Source organism: Coturnix japonica, chromosome 9, assembly GCF_001577835.2.
Source record: "Coturnix japonica isolate 7356 chromosome 9, Coturnix japonica 2.1, whole genome shotgun sequence".
Classification (NCBI taxonomy): domain Eukaryota; kingdom Metazoa; phylum Chordata; class Aves; order Galliformes; family Phasianidae; genus Coturnix; species Coturnix japonica.
Window position 1 is genome coordinate 15,118,244 of NC_029524.1, and position 11,616 is coordinate 15,129,859.

The 11,616-nt window shown below is 42.0% G+C and overlaps 1 protein-coding gene across 1 annotated transcript; it reads right to left on the reverse strand.

Annotated features, from left to right (window-relative positions):
- Nucleotides 1-138: 138 nt before the first annotated feature.
- On the reverse strand, nucleotides 139-8,988 carry TTC14 (tetratricopeptide repeat domain 14). The gene is made up of 12 exons (XM_015871607.2): nucleotides 8,787-8,988; nucleotides 8,578-8,702; nucleotides 7,638-7,837; nucleotides 6,967-7,051; nucleotides 6,752-6,881; nucleotides 6,309-6,461; nucleotides 5,830-5,901; nucleotides 5,266-5,385; nucleotides 5,060-5,182; nucleotides 4,201-4,318; nucleotides 2,299-2,408; nucleotides 139-1,558 (listed from the first exon to the last, which is right to left on the reverse strand). The coding sequence occupies exons 1-12, from the start codon at nucleotides 8,948-8,950 to the stop codon at nucleotides 595-597; spliced, it is 2,364 nt and encodes a 787-aa protein (XP_015727093.1). The 5' UTR covers nucleotides 8,951-8,988; the 3' UTR covers nucleotides 139-594.
- Nucleotides 8,989-11,616: the final 2,628 nt, after the last annotated feature.

The following is an 11,616-nucleotide window of genomic DNA, read 5'->3' on the forward strand; positions in this document are numbered from 1 at the left end:
ATGTGTTTGATGTACTTAAAGAGCACAATCCATTTGTTTTCTCCCAGACACTGGAGGGTTCAGTTCTCTAGAACTACACACAAAATAACCACTGCACCTGCATCAAACAGCCCAGCGACATTAACAAGAACCAGGACACAAAATTAAGAAAATTTATTGACCAAATGAGTTATATATGTTGATGGCAAATGAATTTCATTTAGTTTTCCACCTTCAATGGCAGGAAGTTAAAGCTTAATGCAAATAGTCGGTTGTATCCCAGGGGAAGAAAAACAAAAACAAATTCCTGCTGTTCAAGTGTGTATTTGGTGGACATTCCACAGCTGCAGTCCAAGAGAATCAAATAATTTCATTCCATCACACCAAGCATATCGAACAAGAACATCTTGAGAGCGTAAGAAAATCTGATTTTAAAGGATCATAGATATCTTATGTAGGGTATCATTGCATCTCTTTCACCATACAAATCTTTACCTTAAGAACTCTTTGACATTCTGCAAGACAAGAAATTCCGCTCGTCATTTTTCACGTGCATGTTTCCTTAAGAGATACCCAGATAGAAATTCATAACTACATCCAACTGAAAGCATTCTCTTACGTACTTTGCTGTTTCTTCTGCTTACTTCCTTTTTCCCGCTCAAACTCAGCAATTTGATTGAATATGTTAACTAAGTTCTGGGGCAAGTTTCTCTTAGTGCCGCTTTCTGTTTGTCCTGTATCATTTAAAGTAGATTCCCCGTCTGGTTCCTTTGTTTTATTGGTCTCCTCGTAACTTCTTTCCCTATTCTTACCCCTGCTTTCATTTACATGCTGAGTTAACTCACACCTATCATTGTCATAACGTTTATCACCTTCATGTAAAGGAGTGCTAGAATATGATCTGTACTTTCCCATTGACTTGCCAGAATAGTCAGACCCTGCTGGCGATGTGTAATACCTGTCCTGACCCCAGCCATGCTTTTTATAGTGTTCTCTTCTCCCTTCTGCATCCCAATCCGATCTCCTAAAGTAATGCATCCTGCTTTTATCGCCCGACTTATAATATGAACCTGAATATCCCCTTCTACTGGAGAAAAATCTGTCTGTTTTATGGTATCTTTCAGTTTTGCTAGTACTTGCCTGAGTTCTGGAACTAAAAGAATCTCTCAAATCTTCAGACCTACCTCCAAAAGTGTCTTCATCATCACCTGACGTCCTCGACAGAGAACAGCGTCTGTCTTTCTCTCTTACCTCTGTTTTTGGACATACTAAGCTGTCCTGCCCCTCCAGCAGTTTTTCCATTTCCAGATTTTGGTTAAGGAAGGAGGCGGAGGTATCGGCTGGAGGTGAATAACACTCCTCCTTCCTAAGCTGATCTTTATAATGTGAGGACGCTCTGGAAGAGCGTTTTTTGGAGCTACGGGATGACTCTGACCTATTCCGATGCTTTTTCTTCCGTTTCTTGTGATCAGAGGAAGAGGAGGAAGAAACTGATGTATCTGATGAAGAATCAGTTGAGGATGAAGAAGAGGATGAAGAGGAGGAGGAAGAAGTTGATCGTTTCCTTTTCTTCTTCAACCTAAAAATATAATTAACCTGTGAGGTAATCTTCAGCATTAGGCAAACATTTTATCTAGAAAACATCTGCACTCCCCATAGTCTGGCTGAGATTCGATGGTAAGGCATGAACAGAAACAGGGCCTGACCTAGTAAGACACTTTAAAATGGCATTTCTTTACCAGAAGAATGCAGATTAAATCCACTGAGCACTGCAATATGGAGTGTCCTTCCTGTTCGATATGGCACCATGCATCACAAATACTGTACCATGTACGCAAAGTATTTGTAAACATCCGTTCCACACAACCTCTATAAAAAGCTGCAATACCAGCAAATGTTACCATCAGACAGTTCATTGGAAAATTAGTTGTATGTGGCCTTATCTGCACCTGCTGTCCTTCTCTTTTTAAAATCACAAGGCCTAAACAATGGCCAATGTTGAAAAAATAACAGTTAGGATGCAGATAATGGCTTAATTAGGAAATTTCCTGACTGCTCGTGTCAAAGCTTGTTTTTCATCAGCCTTTGATAAAAGCACACGGTTGGGTTGGGACACAACCCTGGAACTGGGCTGCTTTATGCACTGTGATTTTTCTCCACTTAATTTGTGCTTTAGCTGTCAGAAACTCATGTATTTACAACAGGCCCCTTAATGGTTTGTAACTTGCTGGTTTGGGGTGCTTTCTCTAATTGGAAAAAAAAGAGCTCACATTCTGGCTTAATATGCTCAACAATCAGTACTGAATATAACAAGGTTACCTTTTTTCCTCTTTTAAAAGCTTACGCAATTTTTCTGCACTTGTTTCTACTTGCTTTTCCTTCTCTCTCTCTTCTTTTGCAGCTTGTTTCTCCCTCATTTCCAAAGATTTCTTTTTTGAACCCAAACATCATAAAAAAAAAATTCATTCAAAGTGTTAACACAGGTATTATTCCCCACGACCCCAACCCCATTGAAATATGTAGTTACAGCAGGGATGTTTTACCAGGATTCCCAAATGGACAGTTAATAAGAAGTTTGGCATTGGCCATTGTTATGATCAGGTTTTTGTTAATGACCACGTCGCAGTTTTTTTATCCATTAGAAATGTATTTGACCAACCATTGCAGTGGACCCGTGATCCAGCACACCACGAAACACACAGCCCGAAGGGTAAAGGGAGCAGATGCAAGAAAAACACAGTGTTAGCAACGCGGAGAAAAAGAGCAGGAGGATTTAACAAACAAAAAAACAAAAACAAAAAATAGGTTTGAGGGGAAATATTGTTATTGGAGTTTACAAGTGAAGTGTGGCAGAGCCCATGGTAAAAACGTGTTCAAGTTGGCCATGTGTGCATACAAACCATTTTGTATCAATTTCACAGACCAGTTTGATGCATAGTTTACGTAAGAAATCATGTTCCAAGGGTTTGTTGGTGATGAGCAGCACCAGGTGTCAGATACAGCAACAACGGTCCAATTCAGAAGAAAATGCATTGAAGAAAAACACATAATCAGTATTACAGGAAAACACATGTGGGCGTTGTTTCAGCCATTCTAACACAACAGTGATAGCATCAGAACTACAAACTCAAATGCGTATAAATGCAAGATTGTATCAGATGAATAAGACAAGCCCATTAGAATCTAGTAAGGATCAGACTTCTGCAACCTACACCCCTAAAGAGCAGCTCTGTTCAGAAACAGCAGCAAGGCTGGTGAATTTCAAAACTTAGCAACAGTCATAACAGATACAATAAAGGAAACCCTTAATAGAAGATAAGGCTACGTGAACAATAGCCAGCATTGCATTCACCTGCTGCATCAATCACTGTAATACCAGAAAAATGCAAAAAGAAAATGAAGTATTTCCTACTTGCTACAAATATTCTTCACTTTAACCAACACTCCGAGATCTTTCTACTGCAAATATCTACTGATATTTGAGCACTGTTTATCTACAGCGCAGTTCAGTTTTATTAAAAGCTTGTCATAGCTCCTCTTCCCCTTCTCTCAGCACGACCTGTCAGCATTATGGCTTCACCAACTGTAGAAGTGTCAACTAAGGCCATCTGCCTTCATCTCTACTTCATTATATGCAGAAGCATACTAACACACCAAGCCTGTTCCTCAGTGCTATACCTTACTCTGATCCTCTCTGGAAGACAACACAAGTAGAGGAGATAAATAAAAAGAAAATGGGGAAGGAAAAAAACAACAAAACCAAACAAAAAAACCAAACAGCCAAAAGATCAACCAGGGCTCACCTGGGAAACACGTTGTGTGCGAGGGAAGGAAGGAAAAAGATACGAGAAAAGAAAGCTGCGATTTTCAAAATCATCTGTCCATCCTCCCAGCCTGCTCTTTTCCTTTCAATCACCTACAGATCTGTCCCCTTGCCATCTTCTCGCAAGCCAGCTCTGGCTGCCTTTAGCTAACGTTAAGGGTTTTATCCTCTTTTCCCGTCTCCACTGTTTGGCATTTCTTTACTATTCCATGCAAAACAGTGGAGTCATCAAGAGGTGGTAGGTACAGCCATAATGCTCACTATAAAAGATTAACTATGGAGAAGGGAAGCAGAAATTAAGACAAACTATCCATTTCAAGCCTCTCTGTTCAACAGATTTAAAAGGATTTTTTATATTTATTGTCATTTAATTATATGAAGAGAAAGTAAAGAATCACCTGTATACGCTTACGGACTTTTGTTAAGGCCTCTCCTGCTTCTTGAAAAGTCTCATCCAAACTTAGGGCTTTTTTATAGTAACTCTCAGCGTTCATTAGTTTGTCTTCCTCTTCCAACCTAACATTTAAATTATGAAGCACACACAGCTCAGAACTGTATACACACACATACACAAGAACTTGACAGTTTTATGTTGTCTGTTTCTTTTTGGACAGCCTTTCTTACTTGCACAGTAGCAGTGCCACTACTTCCCTCCATCCCTCCCTACCACCCATCATCCCATGTCAGTACAAAAATAAAACAGTAATTGACACATTATCTCTTCACTTTCTGATCATCATTAGAAATAATACTCTGTATAATTTCAATTCCAGCTTCAAAAATAACGTGTCTATTCTTAACGCAGATGCTAACAAATCCATTCCCTGAGCACTCAGAAGTTAATTTCTCTGTTGCAGAGGCTAACAAATATTTCACAGAACTTGAACAAAACATGATCTTGGTACAAATACTTTCTTAAAAATATATATAGACATATGAGAATATATATATTCCTACATACATAGGAGCAGTCAACATCCCTATGTATATGGGAATATCTTCAGCCATTTCACAACATGTTAATCAAGCTTGGTACCCTGCCTGTGAAAAGATATTGAGGATTAAATCTTGACTATTTTGCAAAGATTTTAACTAGGACAGAGCAGAAAAATGCAAACCCACAGGCAGGTGTATTTCCAACATATAAACACCCAAGAAGGTCAGGTGGCAAACTGTGCCCTAAGCAGGGCCATATTAAAAAATACTGTAAGAAAAACTGTTCACAGCAAACAGAAATACAGTGCTAATGACACTTACTGCTCGCCTCTCTCCACGAGTGTCTGACAAAGGTATTTTCTTGCATTCCTATGTGTAGGACAGTTTTTTAGAGCAATTTCAAAATCACTTATGGCTTTGTTCAGACTTCCTTTTGTAGCGTACCTACAACAACACAAAAGTTGCACAGGTTTTAATGAAGTTTTTCTTCCACAAAGTAGAAAATTCAATGAAACAAGCAGACTTACAGAGCTCCACGAGCTACCAAAGCTTCAACATTCTGTGGATCTATTTCCAAAGCCTTGTTGTACTCATTCATGGCTTCCACGTGGCGCCCATCCTTAAAACAATCAACCCCTGCCTTCACACTAAGATAAACATATTTATAAAAACATGGTTATGGTCAGCCTACAGATTTGCTACTGCCAATAGCTCAGAAATTAGTGTTCCATGCAAGCAATTAATTTATTAGAAGGTAAATTACACATTAAATTTTAGAACTTTCTTTAGACACTATTATTCATGATTTAAGATTTATCATTGTAAGTGATCTTTCATGTATTTAACTGCAGTTGCTAAACACTACTGTACTAAGAAAAGCACTGCTTTTGATAGCATAGCATCCAGAAATAATAAGTACTCATCCCCATTTTTTCCCCCCCAGCACATAGTAAATTCAAAAGAAGTATTTCAACCACAAAACTGAAGTGTTACTGTGGAAAAATTGGTCCAATGGATTATTTTCCTTCAGGAAATATAAACTGAAGCCTGACCTAGTCTTACAATAACCTCTGAAAACAGTCAGTGCGTACCAATTCAGGGCCCAAGATTCAGATTGCTTTTTCCTCAGTGCAGGGGCAAAATCTTCTTCATCGATGTTTTTCCTTTAAAAATAATAAAAATATGAAAAAAAAAAAAGAACACGGTTAGAGTTGCCTTTTAACTCTATAACACGGACATGATGATACGTAATGCATTTCAAATGAGCTTAAATATTACTTTCACAATGCATTACTTCCCTCCCTCAGTCAGGAACTGTTCTCTTTCTGGATCTACTTAAACAGCATGGCTACGGCACAGATAAATGTATAGATATCATGTTCATCATGTTCACATCTACCTTGGGGTGTACAATATCAAAACATACATACACATACATGTGGAAGGCTCACATTACATTTATTGTACTTATTAATAGCTGAAGTATCAGTGGTCTACGACTTACACTCAAGTCTATGCTGGGATTAGAATAACAAAGCTACAGGATATAAACAGTGTAAAAATCACTTACATTTGAAGACTTCTCATCAAAGACGGTGGATTTGATTCACTTATTCCAAGTTTTTCTGTTAAATATTCAATTAATGATGGATTTGCAAATCCTGGGGAACGATGCAAAACCTCTTCAAATGTCTCTCCTGTTTTTGCAACTTCCAAGCTTCGCCTTAAAAAAGCACCAGTGTACACAAAACACAGATGGATACTGCATTAAATATTAGCTTCATAAGATGTGTGCCCATGCTGACACCTAATACCGCTTACAAGCCACTTATTTCTACAGGCATAAGTTTTGCTACCATTTAGCTATACTGAAAGTGGCAGAGACAGCTACAACCTTCCCACCAAAGTATATTTTAAGGAGTTTACTATTTCAGTCCCAAAGTCATTATAACAATAATAAGCCTCATAGGAAATAGAAACAGAAAGTAGAAAGTCTGGACAGTATACTCTTACCTATAATGTAAGGGCAAGTCCTCAGAGGCAATCACTCCTAGTTTTGTACTAGAAAGAGTGGGTGGAAGAGCAGAGCTGTAGAGTGATAATGTGACCTTCTCGTGGTATCGATCGACATCCTTAACAGCCGCTACAGAAACAATACGAGTTAGGATAAAGCAGAAAGGAGGGCTCCAAACTGAAACAGATTCCTGATTACACTTGCAGCTACTTGCCTCGAATAATATCTCCAGCTTGATAATAAGACAAAGGATCTCCATGGTTGGTTTGAGAAGGCACATCTCTCAGTGGGCAAAGAGCCTACAACATAGGAAAGCAGGAATAACACAAAACAGAGGTTTAATTACAGAGCTAAGTTGGCTGCAGTACAGAATTATCCATATTATTGCCATCAACCCACAACTTTATCTGCTCTAATATCTCTCAACACATACATACAAAGTAACAACACTCTGCGAGTATATGAACTTTTTAAAAAATGGGAGCTCTTTTCTCCCTGAAGCAAAACGTAGCTAACAATAACCAAGCCAGTACAGATACTTACATAAAAGTATTTGAACAAAACCAGAAGGGTTTTTTTGCTCCAGAAAATTAAGGCAGACAAATATAAGTTTAATCTTCACGCACATGAAAGTCATAATAATTAAATGCATGGCTTGGTTCAAATTACAATTTACAAATCCATAAACAATGAACTTTTTCACTCTCAAGTAACACATTCTGAGCACAGAGCATGATGAAAGTGCTTGCTGACTCAGCAAAGCATCATAAAGTCAAGAGTTGTCCACTAATTCAATTACCAGCTCAGCTTTGCCTTTACTTGCACCACTGCATTATGAGATACAAGACACAATGCACGCCTGTAAAACAATCAGTCAAATCTTACACTGATCTGTAAATCATCAATCTGCCGTATGAAACCACTTCCCAGACACATCAACACCATGAAAAAGCCGAATTCACGGATGGAAGTAATCCTCCCAATCACGATGTCTCCACGTTCGATGTCTCGAAAAAATAATTCTCTCCTGATTTCCCCAGGAACCTCCATGAACTGCTCCAGGGGAGGCATCACAGCGTAATACTCTGCAACACAGGAGACATTCACAGATCCAAAATGACCAAATTACAGCCTGAAAGCATGAAGTACTTCAAAATAGCAAGATGTTTGAAAACCTGATTCATTTGTGGCAGCAGAAGTTTATGCATGGACTAGAAAATGTAAAAGCAAAGATTTTAACTGGGTTTTTAAACATACCTGGAGCACTGTGGGCAGTTTGGGCACCACAATGCAAGAAGGGCATAAATCTATTAGAGAGAAGGGGGGACTAAAGAATCACTGAATCACAGAATTATCAAGGTTGGAAAAGACCTAGAAGATCATCCAGTCCAACCGTTACCAATACAAATAGCAATACAACCAATACCAATACAAAACCATTACCAATACAAAGACTACAAAGAGGAAGAAGGGCCTAGAAAACAAGATATATAAAGAATGACCGAGGTCCCTTGGTTTTTTGAGCCCAGAGTGGATGAAAGGGCCTCAATGCAGCCCACAGCTCCTGAAAGGGAGTGGAGAAATAGTGCTGAGCTCTGCTCTCAGGTGACAGCAACAGAACCCAAGGGAACAGCAAGGAGCCGTGTGAGGGGAGGGTCGGGGAGGTTGGGAACAAGGGAAAGGTTCCTAGAGGGCGGTGGGCATGGAACAGAGTGCCAGGGCAGCGGGCACAGCCCTGAGCTAATGGAGTTCATCAAGTGTTTGGATAATGCTCACACACATAAGGTTCGGGCGGTGCTTTGTGGAGCCGGGAACTGGCTCTTACCTTCATTTTCCTCGATGTTCTCAGCAATAGGCCCGTTGGGTTTCCACGACTGAGCAAACAGCAGGTCCGCCTTCTTGGCGATGAAGCGCTGTATCTCGGTGTCCAGCTCCGCATCTTCCTCGGCCCTGAGGGAGGACAACGAGCTCACAACGGCCCCGCTCCCCTCCAGGCCCTGCAGGCCGCCCCCAACCGCCCCTGTGAGCTCTCACCAGGCGGAAGGCGAGCGGGCGGCACCGCGGGGCTGTTCAAAGACGGTTCCCGGGGGCGGCAGCAGCCCGCGGAAGTCGGGGTTGTCGTGTTGCTCGGAGCGGAGCAGGGCGAGCAGCGACGGGCCGTGGAAACTCAGCACCTGGCGCAGCAAGTCCCGCTCCATGCCGCCACCTCCGGCTGCACCGGAAGCGGAAGGGTGAGAACAGGGCAATGAGCGTGTGTAGAGATGGGTAGGAGAGAACGGGGACAGCGCCCCCTGGCGGGTGGGAGGACTGTGAAGGCCGCCCTGAGGCGGAGCGGTGCTGCGGGATGGGAGCGATGAGGAGACAGGGACGGAAAAGGGAAAAAAACAGAGAAAAAACGGGCCGCCAGGGGCCGCTGCAGGGCCGGGGGTCGGTGTGTGCTCATTAGCAAGGACGAAGAGCTCCAATAAGAACCGCCTGCAGCACAAACTTTGCTCGCGTGCTACCCTGCCATTGCACAGGGACATCTGCCTTAGAGATGCTGTGTCAACTAAACAACAACAACCAGCCCAGTGATACAATTAGCTGTACTAGATGTTACCTGGACACAACAAATATCACCTTAATCAAATGGTCAGAACACACACCATGTAATTCCAGCTGCAGAAATAGCTTTGCCATTGCAGGCTATAGGAGCATGAACTCATTTCCTTCCCTCATTTTCAGATTCTAGGAATGAAATCCAAAGCAAAGCATGGCTGCCAAGAACCTCCTGTGCACAGTTCCGTCACACTCAGGACGCACACAAGCCTGTGCCATCCTTTCTTGTCGTGGACCACTGCCTGGATATTTGCTGTGCTATTAAAAATCTCTGTATGTTCTTAGCGATGGGTCTTATTCCCTCTGCATTTCGCTTGTTTTTCTTCATAAATGCAGTGTAAGAGACTCCAGGGCCCAGGGCTGGGGCACACTCCATGCAGTCCTCAGTTCTATTGACTTCTAGAACTGCCTGAAAAAGTGCTGCTTCCTCTCCTACTGAACAAAGGCAGAGGGTGTGCAGGACATTCCCTGCTCCAGCAGGAGCAAGTCAGGGACACTGACACATCACTGCACTCATAGAGCAGCATTCCAGGCACTCTGAAGCCAGCCCTGGCCAAAGGAGTTAATGTAAATGTTCTGACAGAGTAGCTCACCGCATGATAAAAGGCTGCTTCTAAGATCATGTACCCTGCGGCTCTCTCAGCACAAAGCTTATACTTTCACACCAGGCTACCTTTGAACCTGGGGTCCTGCTTACAGCGAACAACCCAAAACCTGATCAGCATGAAAGAATTTTAAAGCGGATATGTGAAACACTAAGCAGATTTTCATCAAACTCCAGTAAGCACAGCTTGAAAGCAACAAGGTCAAGCTGCTTTTTCCATGTTCCCAGGTATACATTATCAGTGGTAAAGCTTACAAGAAAATTGCATAGAAGAAAAGATTTTGTGTCAAGAACCACATTTTATCACTGACAAAAAGACTAGATCTTCCAAGATCACGCTTTTCAAAGGGTTATTTTCTGCAAAGTTTGAGCAGATTTGAGGTAAATTTTAGCCTTCTCCAAATGCGAGTGGAATGTTCAACTAAATTTATTCTCTCAGCTAAGAAAGATGAAACTGATGGTATCGATGAGAACTAACATGAAGAACTATGCCCCCAGTCGTTCTGTTGGAGTTGTTTCTGGGAGGCTCTACCTGAAGTAGTCCTGCTGCCCAACCTTTCTGATCATTTATGAGGCAGCAAAGGGTTTGTTCAGAGCTGAAGTGATAGCAGAGGCACTATTTTAGTTCAAGAATGGGGGAGGGATGTTCAGTGCAAAATAATTGCTAGCCAGCTAGCAGCTCTCCTTTGTGAGAAACACCATGTCTGCAGACAGAACCACCAAACTATGATGGAGGCGGTGTGAAAACAACACCACACTGAGTGGCTGTACAACCCAGGCTGGGCACATTCAAGCGTTTCCCTTTTTAATATGTTCATCCTAAGCCCAACTTTGGCATGGTCTGTGACAGGGAGTAAGGTTTCACGGCAGACTCACGGAGATACACCTGGCACCTGGCTGTGCTGCCCTGGACTTTGCACTTCTCAGATGTGTGTAATTGTGCAGACAAAGAACACTTGGTTGCATGTAGCAATTATGCAGAGATGGACTGTGGAAACTGCCCGGGCTCTGAATGAGCAATTAGACGCTGCTGGAGTACAGAAGAAATAATAGTTAAGAAATGTCAACTGAGCACCCCCTGCGACTTTCAGCAATTTCTGTCAAACTCTGCAGGCAGAGGCACTGCTGAGCCTTTGTGTGGCTGCAGGGATTACTGCTCGTGCTGTTGGTGCAGCACCGTGTCTGCAGATTAGTGACGAGCGCTGGAAGGGTTCAGGTGAAACTGAAAACGTTGCTGAAGGAAACACTGACTGATATTGTTTCACTTGCACGTGGAAAAGCAGGCTGTCGTGTGTGAAGATTTACTTATTGAACAGGAACCTCAGTCAGGCAATTTAGTGATAACCATGACACAGACAATATGTGCACACCCACCTGTGCAGTGTATCTGGAAATACTTCCTACAGAGCAAATTCCCTTGGTACATGAGGGACTCAGCAGACGGTAAACTAAGCAGACAGATCTCTGTGCTTCCTATGAACTCCCCAGCCTCTCACAGTCCGTAGGCTGGTGGTATCTGCTGCTTTGTAGCAAGGGAGTCATTGTGGCTTCAGAGCCTTAGAGGAAATCATTACATCACTGCAGCTTTCCACTCAGCAGAGTAGATCACTCCTTACAACCCGAAACTTTAGTTCCAGCACATAAAATACAGTGACAATATTT